The 19,162-nt window shown below is 38.8% G+C and overlaps 2 protein-coding genes across 2 annotated transcripts in view; both read right to left on the reverse strand.

The window, feature by feature from the left end:
* Positions 1–1,849: 1,849 nt before the first annotated feature.
* Positions 1,850–9,095, reverse strand: LOC103379800 (creatine kinase U-type, mitochondrial-like). The gene is made up of 9 exons (XM_008311482.3): positions 8,792–9,095; positions 6,270–6,468; positions 5,422–5,517; positions 5,120–5,341; positions 4,851–4,936; positions 3,765–3,888; positions 3,156–3,290; positions 2,856–2,981; positions 1,850–2,185 (listed from the first exon to the last, which is right to left on the reverse strand). The coding sequence occupies exons 1-9, from the start codon at positions 8,935–8,937 to the stop codon at positions 2,072–2,074; spliced, it is 1,248 nt and encodes a 415-aa protein (XP_008309704.1). The 5' UTR covers positions 8,938–9,095; the 3' UTR covers positions 1,850–2,071.
* Positions 9,096–11,348: 2,253 nt separating this feature from the next.
* Positions 11,349–19,162, reverse strand: part of ticrr (TopBP1-interacting, checkpoint, and replication regulator) — a 10,670-nt gene continuing 2,856 nt past the window's right edge. The window contains exons 5-21 of the mRNA XM_025056429.1: positions 19,065–19,162; positions 18,814–18,953; positions 18,459–18,662; positions 18,177–18,322; positions 17,745–17,845; positions 17,567–17,660; positions 17,283–17,365; positions 16,850–17,074; positions 16,642–16,729; positions 16,338–16,410; positions 15,988–16,119; positions 15,742–15,832; positions 15,609–15,667; positions 15,168–15,442; positions 12,934–15,058; positions 12,317–12,445; positions 11,349–12,033 (exon numbers count right to left, since the gene is read on the reverse strand). The exon at positions 19,065–19,162 is cut by the window's right edge and continues 35 nt beyond it. Coding sequence (XP_024912197.1) covers positions 11,915–12,033; positions 12,317–12,445; positions 12,934–15,058; positions 15,168–15,442; positions 15,609–15,667; positions 15,742–15,832; positions 15,988–16,119; positions 16,338–16,410; positions 16,642–16,729; positions 16,850–17,074; positions 17,283–17,365; positions 17,567–17,660; positions 17,745–17,845; positions 18,177–18,322; positions 18,459–18,662; positions 18,814–18,953; positions 19,065–19,162 — 4,182 coding nt within the window. The 3' untranslated portion in view covers positions 11,349–11,914. The remainder of the gene's footprint in view (positions 12,034–12,316; positions 12,446–12,933; positions 15,059–15,167; positions 15,443–15,608; positions 15,668–15,741; positions 15,833–15,987; positions 16,120–16,337; positions 16,411–16,641; positions 16,730–16,849; positions 17,075–17,282; positions 17,366–17,566; positions 17,661–17,744; positions 17,846–18,176; positions 18,323–18,458; positions 18,663–18,813; positions 18,954–19,064) is intronic.

Genomic DNA, 19,162 nt, shown 5'->3' on the forward strand with positions numbered 1-19,162 from the left:
AGCAGGAACACGATAGAGCTATAATTATGTCAGCAGAGGGAGCTCTTTGACTGCATACGTCCATTTTTATTATTTCTGTTTCATGTTTGCTCTACAAACTCAGGTTACATACCCACATTTTATAACAGTATATGTTACGTATTGTGCCCCATATGATGGAGTGTACTGTCAGAAAACTTTCTGATTCTTTTGATTACAATTTAGAGAAATATATGTTGTCAGGTTATTCTTAAGGCATGCATGTCTATGTGGGCTGTATTGACCAAATAACATGGCACACAGGTAACATGCTGTATATGAGCCATTTACTAATTATTCGATAATAATTAGTCACGATAATGGCAGGTTTTTTTTATGAAGTTAGTTTTAACATTTACTAATTGTGTATTATTGGGTATTAATATGTCATATGTCATGTAATCAAAAGTCTATACATTTAATGTATTTTAAATATTGTCATTGTTTCAAAGTCATCAATGTTTATCCAAGACTAGTTTCTTTGATGTGAGTCTCAAAGTCATTGCTGCAGAGATTAGTTCTCTGTTACCCATAATGCCTCAGCCCTCCCTTACCGCAGCAAAGATCTCCTTACAGTCTCAGTGGTTGCCACAGAAACCTGCTTTCTCCTCAGCTATAAGAGACGAGGGGATGAGAATGGGGACAGAAGCGAGGTCTGAGGAACTGAACACCAGTGACGCGCTCAGAGTGCTGTCAGAAACAGCAGGAGACCAGACAAGGATGAGTGTGTTTGTGTGTGTGTTAAGGAAACAAGACTCTTCCTTTGAGTCCTTGAAGAGACAACATATTCTCCATCCCTCGCAACACCAACACTCACTGCCTCAGCTGTGTTCCTTCAGAACACTGAAGTCCTTGTTGTCCTAGCAGCGTCCAGAACACAGTGTCCACCAGTTTCATCAGCGGAGGAAAATAAACATCAATTCTTTCAGAGGCACAAAGTGCTTGTTAATGGATGCTTTACTCTTACTCTACTGTAGCTCTTAGGTAGACAGTGGTGACAGATGCTAATCTCAGGTTTTACATTCACTGCCCAAAGCTGAAGTTTACTACGGATGTTTTCAATGTTTTCATACTTTGGTCAAATTTAGGAGATAACGCCTGTGGCTTTCCTTATTGTTTATTAACATTAACAAAATATCATTGTTTATTCAACTCAATTATTCAATTGTTTATTAACATTAACAAAATATCAATTCAAGCACAATACAACACCAACCCATTTCCTTGTATATCTGCCTTAACATAAACTGTGAACACCAGAGTTTTGTTTTAGCCTGGGTACCCTTGGTATTTGGGTATCTCGTGTGTAGCCCACTGTTTAGGTTCATTTGAAACAACCAAGGAAAGAGACACTGAAAGTGTTACTGTTAAATAGATGACTGCTTTAATAAAAGACATTATAGTCTCACATTCAGTAATGAGCTGGTAATGAGTAATATTGCTAACTGCTTACAGTACAAAAACCCAGCCCTGTCAGTGTGGTCTAACATACAGACCCACAAGTCAGTCTGATGCTGTTCTTCTACATTCAAAAGCACTCAGAATGGTTAAAATAAACTATGTTTACACTATCCACAGTAGAAGCACCAGGTAAGAGACATTAAGGAGTGGACAAACAGGAGTAAAGCAGGGTTAAAACCAGGTCTGAAGAATCCAAGAGTGAAAGCAGAGCCATTGATATTTCTGGCCATGCATTGTTTCGCTTGAACAGCTGATAAACTGTGCAGCCATATTTGGGTTTAGAATTAGATTTAGAAAGACTTGAAGAGCCTTTGAACACACCTCTAACACTCAGTCCAAAGAAGCGTCCTGGGAAAATGACTCACCAGATCAAAGCAGCGTCCTGGGAAAATGACTCACCAGATAACATACAAAGATTATATTCAGGAATATACTGTGGGTAAAGGAGATGGGCTTAGATTAGGTTGTAGTAATGCAGTAGATGAGACAATGACATACAGTAGATACTGATCATACATATGGGCACACAGCAGGGCCTATTTGTGCATGTGTGTGCCCCACACAGTAGTGTGCAGAGGTCAGCTGTTCGTGTTTATTTGAATGTCTTGATGGGTGGGGGCACCTTGATGTCCTGACCTCTCTCCAGTCTCTTCTCACATTCGATCAGGTAGTTGACACCATCAACCACTGTCTGAACCAACTGGACCTAAGGGACACAAACAGACTTTGATTCCCACACTCTCTGACTTCGTCAGTGTCTTTCCACAACATCAGGGACATGGAGACAAAAACCCGAGCAGTTAAAGAGAGGGCAACTGGACTGTCCTGCTTTCTTCAAGACCTTTCACCTCTTCAACCAAGAGGCAGAACTGGGAGGTTGGTATTACCTCAGAGACAGACCTCACTGTGTGTCCCACGGAGTTAGTCTATGTTTTGGCTTTCAACACAATGGACAATGAAATAGTGTCAAAAAGACCCCATGACTGTGGTCTGTCTGAACATGCTGTAGGTTGGTTTTCTAACTAATTAGCAGGAAGATCACAATCTGTTCACGTGGCTGGATCTTACTCCTCCATCTTTCATGTGCAAAAAGGTGTAACCTAGGGCTCAATATTGGGACCTCTACCATTCTCACTACATATTAATAATTTGTGTGATGACATCGCAAATACTTCTATGCAGATGATTAGCTGCAGACTGCATTTGATGTAATTCAAACTATGCTACCTTAAATTGGTGTTAAATGCAGAAAAAAAATCCAAATTCATGCTCTTTTCAAATAATAAAGCAACAGTTGATTTATAGATGACTACAGTTCAGTGAGATTAAATAGAACGGGTCTAATCATACACTACCTCAAATTTAGATTTCCCTACCTCAGACTGTCCTAGACGGTCTAGGTTTGAGATGTCAAACACACCACCCACAGCAGCGGTGTCAACTCCACCTGTTCCTCTCTTTTGCAGGCGCAGGTTTTCCAGAATTTTACTGAAGCGAGTGTCCTGCAGCGTGAGGAACAAGACGTGTATTAGTCATTTCAGTGCTTTGTGATAAACATACTTACTCCTTTGTACTAATTTGACATAGTGATCAGTTTTTCATTAATTACTGGTAGAATTGCACTTGTAAACATTCATTTTAGTTAAGTGATATTTGATATATTACAGCAGGGTTACCTTGCTAAGCATTGGCAGTTTGACGTGGACCCCGGCCCTGAGACCTGTGCCCAGGTTGGATGGGCAGGTCAGGATGTAACCCAAGTTCTTGTTCCACATGAACTCCCAGCCTCTCTCCTGAATGAGATGCTCCACCTTACAGGGAATCAAGCACGAAGCAAAGTTTTCTATAAGATTATAGCAGAACGGCGATTTGATGTTATTGATTGATAAATTATTTATATTTTCACTGCCTAATATAGACTACGTATTTTGGTGCAGGGCACTTACTACGGTAAGGAGGTTTTATTTCTGTAAGCACTTTGCTGCAGCTTTTAGGTTGCATTAAACCTCCCCTCCTGATTAAATGCCTCAGACAACTGACAGCAGCAAGATGGAAATGTCCACTACAGGTTGAACATTAAAGAGATTGTGAATGTGTACACAATGGTTCAGTTTTAGGTTCAATTAAACACAACTGATGAAGAGTGTGTGGCACAGGCATATGTAATAGTTACTCATTGATTATACCTGAGTTGCATTTTAGAACATTAGAACATAAAAGGTACAGCATTTTAACATGTAGTCTCATTTGCTCGTCATCCACAGTCAACATAAACAAAGTTCTACCTCTTTGAGACCTCGGCAGAACCTCTCAAACACCCTCTTCATGTTTCCTCCCTTCTCCATGGAAATGACCCTGGTGTGATCCTCCTCATTGACCCAGATCAGGAATGTCTTCTCATTGTTGTGCCTAAAGTGAAGATAATACAGGATTAATGGAGTACTAATCACTAAACTCATCAAAAGACTACGGCAACATTAAGAACATGTTTATTATTGTTTATTAATACTGAAATAGTTTGTGTCTGTATAATGCTTCCAACCGTAGGACAAACAAACAAAAAAAAAAAACTGAAGCCAGAGTAGAGAATGGAAATTAAAAATGACAGAAAGTGGATCGTGATGTGTAGCTGGCAGAGAAGAAAGTGAAGTGGAGAAGCAGAGAAAGAGAAAGCTGTTGCTGGACCTGCAACAGGAGATGATGACGAGACAAAGTAAAGGTGAATTATTGAGGAGTGTAGAGTCTGGATACTGTGACTGGCAGAGAGAGAGAGGGAGGCTGGCGTGCTGCTGACTCACACCTAAAGCTGCGGGAGATCAGACTGTATTACACAATTACAGATCAGCCACAGGGAAATATTCCTGAAGTCATAACAGAGGTGATTAATCAGTGATTTATAAGATGCCTCTTCAGTTTTATCTTATTTAATTTTGTGATTTACCCAAAGTATTTCTTACACTCCAAGGAATTTCACATGGCTCAATATAAGAGACACTGTCTTTTCAACCTTGCTCATGTGACATGCCTAATAATTTACAATGCAATAAAACATGATTGCAGTTGATTTTTACGTAAAAGATATAAAAACAAATATATTTTAATATATATTTTAACAATATTCACTACAACATTAAAGTTGGCGTTAATCTAAACCCTTTTAACAATATTCACTACAACATTAAAATATATGTAAACCTTGCTAATGCTGACAAATTAGACCTCAAACATCTCCTAGAAACATCTAAAGTAGGTTATTGCTATAAAGTTAAGGTCTAAATTCATCTAAAGTGGGTTATTGCTATAAAGTTAAGGTCTAAAGCTGCTTCTACTTTGTATTGAAATACAATTATCTATTGTTTTTTTTAACTTACCAAATACCACGAGCATCTGGCCAATCACGAGCCATGCCTGCACATGTCAGGAGTGGTGACACGGGCTTGTCGAATAGGAAGTGGTCCTATTGCAAAGACAGACAACTTGAATCAACACTCTTAATTTTGGCAGACTTCATTATGCACAACTGGGATATGTGGACTAGTGAGGTTATAGTTCTTCACCATTTTACTTCTTGGTGTAAAAACAGACAGTAATAAAGACCGCAATAAAGCAGAGAGTTACATCCTGCATCTGCAGCACTTACATCAATAAGCTGCTGCTGCTCCTTTTCTGTCATCTGGGTTAGGCTGAAGTACCTCCCAGTCAGGTCGCCCTTCAGTCCAGCGAGGGCGTCCACCACCACCCTCTCCACCTCCCTGCGCTCTGCCCGCGTACATGCAGGGGGAAGACTTAGACCCCTGATACTGCGACCTGTCCTTACTCTTGAGGACAGCACGTAGCGCTCATCAAACTGTCCAGATACAAGCTGCGAGACAGGACATATGACTGAATACCAGACAGGCTCAACTGAAATAAAGTCTGTGATATTAGTGTGAAAAATGTTACTTTGCTGGAATCCAGGTCAGTGGGGTGCTTCATGGTGGCGGGGTCATAGCCATTATGCCTTTCTTTAATGATTGGATCCAATAGGTCTGCAAAGACCTGACACACAGTATACCAGTATTACAACAGGGCAGCTACATTTGTACTGCATATGTTAAAGTGTTCTGTTGCAAATTTCTACACGTTGTGTCACTTCCATTGACTCAAACACCACACCCATATTATTAAGAAAAAGGACAACGCACACAGCTTTCTGAAACTTCTCCAGAAATTCTTGTAACAAATGAAGATGCACTAAATGAGGAATGAAACCCTGATGCATCACTGACTAAGCCCTGACCTCTGCCTAAAACCTATTACAGCAACTTTGTTACTACTCCTACTATTTGGACATTGCAAATTTCAACAAATCAAATAAATATCTATTTATATTAATTAAGAAGTCATAAAAATATACAGTATACAATTTAAAATTAAAAACTAATAAATTACCAAAATAATTTAACATACCATACTTTGGAAAGTCTCTTTTTCTTGTTATATGACTTTCATAGAGAATAACAATGTTGGGTAATTATCTGAAGGTTTCCCAATTGATGCATTGAGTGCATTAAGAAACAACTGTTTATAACCTCAGGATGTTACATCCTGAACTTTTTTTATTATTGTGTGAGTTGTGCTCAAACTCCTTTTTCTTTTTTTACCAGAAACACTTGCAGATGTTAGATTTTTTTGCTTATTACTTTTTTTATTATTGAATTGTGCTCAAACTCTTTTTTCTTTTTTTACCAGAAACACCTGCAGATGTTAGATTTTTTTGCTTATTAAGAAAATGTGACTTGATATCTGACCTCGTAGGACTCCTCATCTCCTGCCACCATGCCCACCGTCTTGATAAAGGGGTGACCTGGGTTGTCCACACCTGTCTGGATGGCCTGGTCCAGTGTGTACCCATTGGGAGTGGCCTTATCACACAGCTTAGAGTAGATGGCAGGAGTCAGGTTACTAGCCATGCAGTTGTTGTGTTTGCGCAGGTCAGGGTACTCCGCACTGGACAAAGACACAGGCAAGATAACACGATGCATAAATCTTTGCGAGAGCGTGGGCTTTGAAACATGTTTACAGAGAGTGACTCACTCAATGACCCACTGACATGGTCAGTACATGTCAGTGGGTCATGATGGCTTGACCTGGGACTCTCAGGTTGCAGAAGAGATTTCCACAAAATTATATTTTCATTAATCAGTACAATTTTTAATGATTTTATTGGACACAACCTGGACAGCTAGTCAGTATTAAATCATTATCATCATTAAAGAACTAGTTTTAACCTTGTTTTTTGCTAACTAGGTCTCCAACTGTCATATTTTGAAGAAAACCCATGAAAACCCAAGAAAACCCACAGGAAACTATTATTGCCAATATTGATTATTGCTAACGATCATAATTATTATCAGCAGACCTCATGTCACCTTTCTTTTGTCCAGACTAGTTATAACACTATGCTTTTAGGTTGTAAAAGCACACTGCAACCCCTTTATTAACATCTTTGTGTTGCATAGCACTTGCAATGACATTTTGAGAAATATAAAACATAGAAATATTATTAAAACCATACACAGTCAACAGGATTACAATCGACTGTTTGACAATTGTCATCAAAATGAAATTGACAGACAGATAGATTTAACCAGGATGTGTTTCCAGCAGTAGTTACAATGTCAGTAAGGTGTGATATGGTTAAACATAACCTCAACCGGCCTGGTTGCCATAGGGACCGTGACTTGTATGCAGCTGCATTGATCTTAGGAAGAGTTTTTTTTTTTTTTTATTGCCACAGAATACACACGTAGCTGTTATGTAATGACCAGAGGGCTGGGCTTTTATGTCTGGGCAGCAGCTAATGATTAACTAATCTATAGTCGGTTGATAATGCACTGCTTTATAATCTACCCAGGCGTGTGGGGGCACACGTACGCATCCATGATCCACCTTACAGTGACAATCCTACAGTTATTTGTTGGCCACTACAGCATATGTTCTCGATACTTTTTCAATAATTTGTTTTTTTAGTAAAACCACAGTACAGCTATATATTATCATTTTTATTAATAGGTCACTGCAGGTTGTGGAAAAAGTGTATTTGTTTCTACAATAGTTCTGCTGATGAAATGATCATGTATGTAGCGTAAACTAATAAAGCAGAGTCCAAAGACAGGGATAAAATAAGAAGAAGAATAGAGAAGAATAAGAAGAAGGAAGTAAAGACGAGAAAAAGCAGAAAGCGCCCACTTGGACTTGGGCAGCTGCTACAGGATGAAGTCACGTTTGTCTAAAGAGGCTTAATTAGAAATAGTCTGGTAGAAGGGCAGCAGCCAAGAAACCACTTTCCAGGACAGGAAAAGGTTGAAAAGGCTAAGATTTGCTAAAGAGGATTATGGAAAGTTTCCTAAAGACATCCAATACTTAGCTCCCAATGCTACAGTCCACATCTGAACCCTTATAGAGGCATCCTGTTATAATATACTGAAGTACAACATAAATGCACTTGATTTTATAAGTAGTTTTATCGCATAAACTTAGTATATTTTTTTTTAAATAAAAATAGATTTTAAATTGGTGAAAAAGTACTTTTTTGTGATTTTTTTTCTTAGAAAAAAAATACATGCTATATACATTTTTAATTTGTTTGCTAAAAAGACAATGCATTTTCAGTGGTTTGTCATTTATTAATTAAATAATTGCGTTAAATATAAATCTACGTTTTTATTGACTATCCATTCATCCATCAATGTTGGGCGGGATTGGAGTTGTAGCCAAATGACTAAACTTTATCTGGTTTTAATCATTATTTTTAATTTAAAGTGAAAACAGATACTTGAAAACGTCGTGATGTGAGGATTTTGTAAGTATAGGTCGAAATTACTTATCATTTCCTGTATCTTATTTCATTCAAACAGTTTCTGTAAATTGCGTTTAGAATTTATAAAAAATATTTATGCATTATTTTCGTAGAAAAAAAGCTACATAAAAAAACCTATTCTAATTAATTTCAAGATTCAAAATAAGACAGTGATTTAGAAATAGGAATATATTTTAATTAGATCTAAGGTTGTTTGTCAAACAACGACCAAAGCTACTGAGTGCCTGATAATCTCCTAATCCTGCTGACGTCTTTATTTTTAATAAGCTATAATATCGTATGTAATCAGGCCAATGGCGGTTGTTCTACAATATGCGGTCATGTGAATGTCCCTCTGCTCAAACGTTTGGAGCTGAAATAGAATTTTAACGCCAGCTCTGCGTCGACTGACTACAATTAGGTGAGGACGTTGATGCAACGGAGCTCCAGACCGGTTAAAGGCGGATTTACCTGGCGGGGTAGCTCCTGCGGACTGGGGTCCCGGCGCTGACGTGCTCCCGGTGCAGCAAGAATCCGACCGTTACTGAGCCTCCCACCAGCGACAAGATCCCGGCATTGCGTTTGGAAAGTAGGACCCTGGAGAAGCTGCTCGCCATATTTAATTTCCTTGCGTGTTATTTTAATAAAATTATGTTAAAATAATAAATCAGAGTTTGTATTTTCAACTGTCGCAGGCAGGTACAGGAAGACCGGGGCAGGTGGATGAGAGCGTCTGTGATGAACAGCCTCTGATGGAATGATGGGAACCAGGGCAGAGTCAATTGTAAGACAGTAAGATAGGGCGACGTCGGATATTGATTTGGCCTTCAAAATAAGAGCACACACTTAAACCGCTGCATCAGGGATAAACTTAATGAATTTGGGACAAATTATCTTACGATTTTCAGTTTGTCTTTAGGCCTGATTGGATGTAAAGTAAATTTAATGATGCTTAAATAAGAGTATGACTATTTACATTAACTTCAACAGATATATCCCTTTTGAAAGTTCACATAGGTAGTAAGATTTGCCTAAAATGTTACTATATTGAAATTATTACAGTAGCCCAGAGTACACAAACTAAATACTATAATAGATAGATATGTTATTCCTCAACTGTGGGATAATGTAAAAAACATGTTGATCCAAAGTATTTGCTTTAATCTACAAAATTCATCACAGCTTCTTTTACATCATTACATGTGTTTAATGCTTGTGTTTATAGGTCTGGTAGGACTTCAGAGAAAAGTCAAAAGAGGCTAGAGGTTGTGTTCCTTCTTTTCTACCCAACACTGAAATTATGAGTTAATCTGACAGAACCATCAAGATCAGTCATGTATCATCTGTCTGGCAGTGATATAAGAAGCTGCATGTGATGATAAATTAATCTACGGTAAGTTAGCAGCACGGTGTGTTACATAATTTATTGCCCTTTCAGTTATACAGTGGTAGCAGGGTCAGAGTACATTGTGCATCAATGAGTGAGATAAATAATACTTATATTACAACCACTGCTTTCATATGCCTCACAAGCTTCAAATGTAAAACACTTGACACTGTGATTTTAGTCACAGCGTTTCAAGGAAAATTAAACAATATCAACAGTAACATTTCAACTTTTTTTTTCTACAGTGAATATTAGAGGAAATACAAACAGAAGTTAAAAATTGAAACTGTATTTGAATGTATTTGAAAAATAATTTAAGTTAATTTGTCTTTGTTGTGTGATCTACACAGAATGGAGCTCCACAATCACTTTATTATAAAATTGTTTTTCCTTCAAGTTGCATATAGTATCCAGCTTGACAGTGTGTGTGCTGTGAATACTGAAGGACATGAGTAAAAAGGTCTGCAGCAGTGAGAGGCCTCAGATCTCAGCAGCAGGGTCTTTCCTCCTCACTCCTAAGGTCCACAACACTTTCATTCATGCGTCATTTCTTCGTGTAAACAGTTAACAGTTGAAAGTCATTTCGGCACACACACCTATCACAAGGTTATTGGAGTCATTCTTATTCCCACTGTTAAACCTGCCTCCACTTCCTCATTCTGGTGCGTCACAGTTGACTCCCCTTTAAAGGAAAATAGGTTCTTTTTACCCAGTGACCAGTGAGATTTAAAAATCAAAAATATATAAATCAAGTCAATATACAAAGAAAATGAAGCATTATTGCATTGTTCCAATTTGATTTGGCTGAAATATTCATTTTGAAGTTAAAATCCTATCAATCGCTGCACTTAAATGTTTTCTGATGTGATCATTTATACTGACATCTATTCATGTTCTCAGCACTAACAACAGTGGGTTAACGATTGTGATTTCCAGTTTATTACGCGTCCCCTGCAGCCAGACACAGACTGCGCTGTTCTATATTTAATTACTGAGCTCCTTATGGAGGATAACTCATTAATCAGTGGATTAGAGGAAATAGTGCCCTGAACATCTGATCAAAGTTCATGCCCTGCAAGGAAGCAAAAAAGATTGTGATAAGAAGGATATGAAAATCTGGATCGTGGATATAAAAGCACAAACAATGGATAATTCATATAAGCAACACATTGAATCAGGAAAACTTGTCTTGACTTGTTTCTTTAAATGTACACACAACAGAATGAAAATGTTCTTTTTCTGTTCATTCTTCGCCACTTTTACACCTCTCCAGACCAAACACTTCATTCTTGGCCACTTTTACACCTCTCCAGACCAAACATCTTATTCTATATGACTGCCTAAAGGATAACTTCTTTTCAGAGGAAAACCAGAGTAAAACTCACATGCAAAAAGACTACGTGAGGTGTGTCAGTTCGTCAGACTTGAGAGCAAACAAATACCACCTGATGCTAATCTGTTTCACAATATTCCAAGTAACGAGCCCACACTTGGCTCACATTTGTTCAACAGATGCGAGGGCCTGTGTATCGTTGGTGACCTTTGGACACGTGAATAACTCCAGACCGAAAGTGTCCGTTTTGCCAGTTTTGCAGGATAAATATTTATAGAACACTAACTGAAATACTGCAAATACAAAGATTAGAAAAAATATATTTATTTACAACAGATAACATGTTCACATTAATAGATACATCCTTTGACTTAAAACCAACTTTATGTCAAAACAACCAAATAAATAGACATTAATAATACTTTGGTCCTACTCTGATCAGAACAAGGAGGAATAGACATTGGACAGTCAGCTGTGATGCACAACATGACTGTTTTCTTGGGTACTTCAGAAAGGCTCATGTAGAACATCTGATACACTTGAAATAGAAGAAATCATTTACGCAGTCAAAGCTGTAATCTCAAGTATAAGGCTGTGGTTCGAACACATAGCTGTCCCATTATCTTAAAAGTACATCAAATCTTACATCTGACAAAATCATGATGAAAACAGAATCCAGAGGAGAAAATGTCAGGGTCAGAGTGTCGGTGTAGGAGACAGAGAGGGACACTCATTCATCCAAGTCTTTTCATGTGATGCTCAAAAGAAGTGCTTCACATCAAGGACCAACATAACAGAGAAAGACTGGACTTCAGAATGGACTTTGTGGTAAATCACAGTTTTGTTTTCCTTACCCATGGAATTACACAGTAGTTCAGTGAAGGAGTCTCTTTCTGCTGTAGTTCCTTCCTGTGCTTGAGCGTCTGAATGGCTCACTGAACGGTGAAACATTCAAGCCATCCACGTTTATCGTCTTACCTGACGTAGCTTCATCTAAAGGTTGGTGGAAAAAAAAAATGGTTTGCTGAGGGGTAATATATGTGTCATTTCCCAATTTTGATATTTAATTGAAAGACCACACACGCAAGGTGAGGTCTAATGTTGTTTGCCATCTAAGTACAAAGGAACAAATATTTATATCAATGTTCAGTCATGCTTGCCTTGTGCAGGCAATGAGGCATTAATGGTGCGTGCACAACAATGCAGGTCAAAAGCAGCAAACCATGTCAAATCTTGTAAATAGCTTAAAAAAAATAAAACAATTGACTTGAAATACCTTTGATGTTTGATGTTCTCTTACGGGCAGAACTTGGTTTTCCTTTGAACAACAACGGAGAGCTGGTGAGAGCCAAAATCCCACTTGCTGACACTGGTTTTGTTCCCTTTGTGCTCGGAGTGGTTGCTACTGGGAAAAATGAAGAAAAAAGATGATGTAACTTAAGTATAAATTATGCATATGTATAAAACATGTCTGTTATAAACAGATTTCAAAAGTAATATTATATACAAATAGTTTAAACCATAATTATATAATCGGGATGTGCAAATAAAAAGAATAATGTATACAGGAAATTCTCAAATGTGGGAATGTGCCGTGTTGTTAAAATACTCAAAAATTCAGGTAGAAGACCTGAACAAATGCAGCTACATATGCTGCAGGAACACAATGTTTATGTTAATAATCTGGAGTCACAGAATTTCATATTCAACGTACTTCTAAACATTAATAAATCAAGTATTTGCACGAAGTGTGATTCAAACCAATCCTTTTGTGTAGAAAAAACAAACAAAAATGAAATTCTTACTAATTGTGCAGAATAGGAAACCCATGACCTACCCTGAAGTGTGATTCAAACCAATCCTTTTATGCAGAATAGGAAACCCATGACCTACCCAACTTAATGTCCTCTGTGGCCCAGTTCATGTCTTCTTCAACTCTCTGGAGTTCATTACTGTTGGGATGCCGGGCCAACTTCACCACCCAGTCTCCCATAGAAGAAACAGGAGATCCATCTGCAGCAGCTAATACTGGAGCTTTGTTGCTTGTGAGTTCATCATTGTCCTCACTGTCTATTAACCTGCTAACACCAAGCTCTGCCTCCTCTAACAATTCCTCTAATTGTGAATCTCCCTTCAGGACTCGATCTCTGCTTCCAACCCCTCCAACACGAGCTCTCTTTTTGCGAGGCCAGCTGTTCAGATTATCGGGAGTCACTTTCCCTGCACTTTGAGGTGATGGAGTCAGAGGGATTATGTCAGCAGTTGCCACTGGAGACACTGTTCCTCCATGGCGAGTGGGGGTGTAGGACTGGCAAATGTATGTTTGGACACTTCCACCTTTTCCTGGAGTGCCTTTGGCTGGTGTGGCATGAGCACAGATAGAAGGTGAGACACAGACAGGATCTCTGTGTTTTGAGAGGAACACCAGAGGACTTTCCCGCTGAGAAGATTTTGCATTAACTGAAGGACTGTGGGTACCTCCATCTGAGGCCAACTCTCCTGCATTCATAGAATCTGCACGCTTGATTTTCAGCTTGGGAAGCCCTGCCTTTCGCATTTCCAACTCCACCTGGTAACTCATAGGACTTGCAGTACCTGTGTCCTTCCTTTTACAACGTTGTGCAGGGCCTCTAGGGGATGAAAATCGAGGTGAATCGCTTCCGTATCCCAAGCGAGCAGCAGCCTCCCTCTGTTGGCGGTCAGGGGTCTGTCGGAAGCCATAATTTCGCCCAGGTGTACCATGGGTTCCCAAGAGATGTTTAGGAGAGGCCGTGTTCAGAAGTAAGTCTTCGCCAGACTTTGAAGACTTCCGCGAAAAGCTAATGTTCATCTTGAGCCCACCACTAAACTGGGTTTTTACAACTTCTGCGTCAACGATGTCTATACTTTCATCATCAGTGGTCACAGAGCTAAAGTGTGAAGAGTCACATAGTTGAGAACTGGAGTCAGTTTCAGATGAATGAGACAATTCAGGTTGTTCTCTTTCTATCGTCTTCGTTCGTTTCAGGTCTGTTCTATGAAGGCCACAAGTTTCAGCATCATCATTTTTCAGTACAGAGGGAACATTTTCATTGGACAAAGAGCTTAAACTCCGCCTGGTGGTTTTGGTACTTGGGCGCAGACTTTTTCTCTGGGTCATCTTTGGAGACTTAATTGAAGTATCAGGTCTCTCAGAAACAGTACTTTGTACTACTGGTGAATACAGTGGCTGAAATGAGAGAGCAGAGTTTTTGCATGGAGTTCGCCCAGAACGAGTACTCATCTGACAAGTAGGACTTGGAGTCTTGTTTTGAGTTTTTCTGGGGGAGATGTGACAGTAAGGGGGAGGTGTTAAAGGCCAATGCATTAAAACATCAGAATCCTCTTTTTCAGGAGTCTTATTCTTGCCATAAAGTTTTTCTAAAGATCTTTGACCTTTGTTTTCTGACAAATTAACAACACTCATGGGTCTGTCATGTCTTGCTCGAGTCCTTTCCGGGGTTTTGAAAATGTCTCTTTTTGTGTTTGCATTTCTGACAGGACTGTTAAATTTGTCTGGTGTATTCAATCTCGGAGATCTTCGTGACACTGCAAGAGGAGACTCTGGCACTTTAAAAGTAGGATTCTTCTCCACCAGTCTTAATTTCTGTGGTGACGGAGACCACGTTACATTTTTCTTTGGAGTTGGACTACTAAGCAAACGTGATCCAGAAGATGGTTCACATTCAACCATGGCTTTGGTTGGAGTCCTAAGAATACCCTTCAACGGGCTTCTCACAGGGCTTTGCTTAGTAGGTGTCTCTGCAAGAAGAGTTCTTCTGACTGGTGATCTAAAAGGACCTCCCCTCAGAACTGTACTCCGTTCATAGGAAGTTCCAGCTGCTGGACTCTCTGCTACAGAGAAAACATTGGCCCTGAAGTATGGGGAAGTTTTGGGGAGCCCCTGTGTACTAGGAGTTCTAGGTGACCGAGGTGTTGTGTTTCCAAGGACGGCCTCTCCGTGTTTACTGGAAGACTTTGTTGGCGTTTTATGTGGACTCTGAAAACAAAGATGTGAAACACATATTTCAACTTCATTTGATGTAAAAACAAAAAACATTGGATTATTATTTAAAAATACTTAAACATATACTAAGTGGACAACTTGCCTCAAAGACATTATCTGTGAACAGACGTGATCTGGTGGCCCGGTGTGTAGCAGAGTGGTTGGACAGGCTTCTCGGCGAATTAGCTGCTCCAAACAGAAGACGCATGGGAGACCGAACTCTTTTTACGTCCACCTCGCCAAGTTTACTGTCACTGAGGGTAAGTTGGGACGCAGAGAGAGCTCTGTCCAAGTTACGTGAGCGAGGCTGAGAACTTGAGTAGAAGATGTTTGAATGTCTCCGTGCAAACTTCTGAATTCTGGGGCTTCGTCTCAAGTCTGAAACAAAGACAAAGGTTAAAAAAAAGAAGCACATCTTAAATTACACAGCTGAAGGAATTATGACTTACACTGCATGTAGTATTTGTTTTCTAAACCAAGATTGAGGTATAATTACTTAAAACTATATCCAAAAGCATGAAGTATTATACCATTAGTGAAATACCTTTTGTTGGTTTTATTGGTGACTCCTCCACAATGCTCTCCTCAGCTGGGTCTGATCTCCTGTATTAAAAGTCAAAAGTTTTTTTTTGTCCAAAAACACTTTTGTACAAATGCCACACACATCCAAGACCTACCTTCCCATTTTCTGACGATACAGAAGGCGGCTGGACACTTGCTTGTGCAGAGGTGTCTCACACACCTTCTTTGTTAAAAGTTTGTGTCTCTCTGAAAAGACAAAGTCCCATTTAAATAAACTGAATTTAGAAACATTAATTTAACCGTTGCGGTTGCTTCTTTTCTGAACAGTAACTACCTTAACAACAAACAGTTACTTTTAGGATTATTTGAACAGTTTTTCATGTTTTTAATCATCATTTTACCATCAGATTCATTCGATCTCTTGCGTTTCAGTCCCTCAACAGCAGACACAGACTGGCTCCTTGGCAGCTTGTTTTTTTTAGAAGGTGAAATGATCTCTTGGTTGAACAGGTTTCGTCTTACCTTGGTCACCTCTGTGGATAACAGAACACAGTTGATATTTATGCTTAACAATACAATACCACAAGTTGTGTATTTTAATTAATACTCTATTACACTTTTTTAAAATTAATGATATCTTGGGTGAATAAAGCATTTAATTATTACACTTTTTAAAAATTAATGATATCTTGGGTGAATAAAGAATGTTGTGCAATATTTGAGATTAAATAAGCTGCAAAACATGTCATACCTTGAGTTTCTTGTTTCTTAGCTTGTGGTTCTGTAACGTTTTTTTCCAAGACAGCACAAGCTTTTGCCAAAGACTAAATAAAAGATAAAAAGGAGGACATCAACCTAACAGGACATAATATACGAGGTCTTTCAGCATCATAGACGTCTGAGGGTAAAGTAGGCTTAAACATTGTGGTGCGTTCCATTCTAAAAGGTTTGGAAAGCACCTACGAAAAGCAACATGGCTAAAAATCAAAGTGCTCCGAATAATCATTAAAACTCAACAAAATAATTAATATTGGTTAAACACGTGTGAATCTCACAGCTCTCGTAGTCTTTTTTGGTATCTCTATTTGGCGAAGAACCTGAGAAGCTTCAGTCATACTGCGATGACGTGTCATCATCCCACTCCTGAACACACACACACACAAAAATAACTGTCAATATCTTTTTCAATCTTATTTTTTTTCTTCAGATTGTGGTAATTTCCATATGTCATGTGTTTCGAGCTCAAACACAACCTCAACTTACCTCCTATTGTTGGCTGGATGATTTCTCAAATCCTGCAAACAATCTTTGTCATCTGGGACCAGGGTGTGTGCAGAAAGGGAAGATGCGGAAGGTGAAACACTGTCCTTGGCAAAAGACTCATCACTAAAGAAGTCGGAGGGCAGAACAGCCACCAGAGCCTCTGGGAGCTGGGTGCCTAGGCTGTTGTAAATGTCTGCAAGCACTCTGGGAACAGTGGTCAGAAACCTGAAATGAAGGAATGATGCATTAGTTGAGCTGAGAGAATGTGTTGTTGCACTAATTTAAATTCAGTACATTCAACAATCCAGCTGAGAGAATGTGTTGTTGCACTAAGAATGAATCGTTTTAATTTAAATTCAGTACATTCAACAATTGTTACCAAAACATGTTTTTTTAAATATTTTAACAGCCATCTGAGGAACAGCAGTCTTACCGTTGTAGGACCTCATCCTGAAGGAACCTTGTCAAACAAACAGGGTCTTTGGAAAGAGAAATTATCCTCAGCATTTCTGCTACCTGATGAAAATGAACATTAGAGGTGTATATGTTAAATTTGATCTGTGGTGAAACCTGTGAGGTCTTGGTCAAATGGTTATGACAATAAATGATGAAAAGGTAATATCTGTATACTGAATATAATCTGATAATGACACGTTGACCACCCTACAGTAAATACAAAGTATTTATTAAACACATATTCAACAGAGAAAATCTCACCTCCTCTGCCAACTGCTCAGGATCAACTGAGTCAGACTGTTGAGTAGAGAAAAGTCTGCACAACTCCAGCCTTAACACTGCCTGAATCTGGCACCTACAAAAGAAACCCTCCTTAATGCCACTTAACAATAACATGAGGCTGAACAATAACAGGAGTTATGTATGCAATTAAACTTACTCTCTGACTTTGTTATCAACATCTGATTCACTGTTGTAGAGCTGTCTGACTGATTTGCTGGTCTTTAGAAAATGCTGCTGAATGAACCGAGCAGTCTTCACCTGTCAAGAGATCATTTTTAACACATAAAATAAGTCAAATGCACAGACTGGCATACTTTTTAGCCCTGTTACAATGAATGCTTCCAGTAATTGATAAAGATTTGTTTTTAACCCTAATGCATTTCATTCATACATATGAAATGCACTTGGTATAAAAGCATGTTGTTTTCACACAACTGTAGGGAGATTTTGACAAATAACATCCACATTGTTTTAGAAATACACAATCTACGAAAACATTTTAGTTCTATAGAAATACCAACAAACAGTTATTGTTGAGTAATCCAGTTTATGGATTATGAAAAAAGATTAAAGGTCACTTTTGTCTCACCTCCAGCTGAGATTCTGCAGTAAAAAAGGTTTTGACTACAGACAGACACTCCTGGACAGCAGTTAGAACTGAAGAGTCCCTCTCCACTACAGTTTTCTCATAAGTGGACTTCAGGTAGGACAGGAGCTCTTCCTCACTAACGAAACCTGTTTAAACAAAAACATTAAATGTTTTATTTGAAAAAAACAAACAACAAAAAACAACAAACAAAACTATGCATGTTACCTTGAACACTGAGAAACATCATTAAAACAAGACACTAATCTTGGGTGAGTTACTCACTGATGGTGTTTGCTCCTCCTGATTTGCTCCTGTCACTTGACAGTCTCTTCCTCAATCTGCCTGAGATCCTGTCCTCTGGTCCAGGTGGGTCAACCTCAGTATCTTTCTGTTGGGCTTTAACATTAAGTCGTGCCACATTCAACATCTGCAGGGAGCGGCACATGGTCTTCATCTTCTGTTTCACTGGTGTGCGTTGGGCACCACCTGTGGACAATAATAGAAAATGTAACTTCTTACATGTCAATAAGAACAATGTGAAATTCATTTCCAGTTGTCCAAACATTGACATACAAGTATACAAAATGTTGTAATCAGCACAGAAAAAAAAAAAAAAAAGAAAGGTTAGCTTTCATACGTTTTTTGCCTCTTTTGTTTTCTGTTCCCTGGGAGGTTTGATACACTTCAGCCAGACAATTGATCAGCTCCTGCTCTACCGTAGAAGACTCTTCCTCATCATCATCATCATCTCCCTTTCCTGGGGCTGCATGCAAAAGTCTGTAGAACAAAAACATTACATGCTGACATATCTTTAGTTTCATGGCATCAATTTTTTATCTCAACCCAACATTACTGCCTTTAGCTTTATACAACATCAATGCTCCATACCTCATAGACTCCATTAAATTGGAGCTCACTCCTGAATGGTCTGACTGTGGGAACCAAGTTTCCAAAATGCTTTGTGACATTGGGCCTTGGTTAAGTTC

The sequence above is a fragment of the Cynoglossus semilaevis genome, chromosome 6 (genome assembly GCF_000523025.1).
Source record: "Cynoglossus semilaevis isolate Cse_v1.0 chromosome 6, Cse_v1.0, whole genome shotgun sequence".
NCBI classification, from domain to species: domain Eukaryota; kingdom Metazoa; phylum Chordata; class Actinopteri; order Pleuronectiformes; family Cynoglossidae; genus Cynoglossus; species Cynoglossus semilaevis.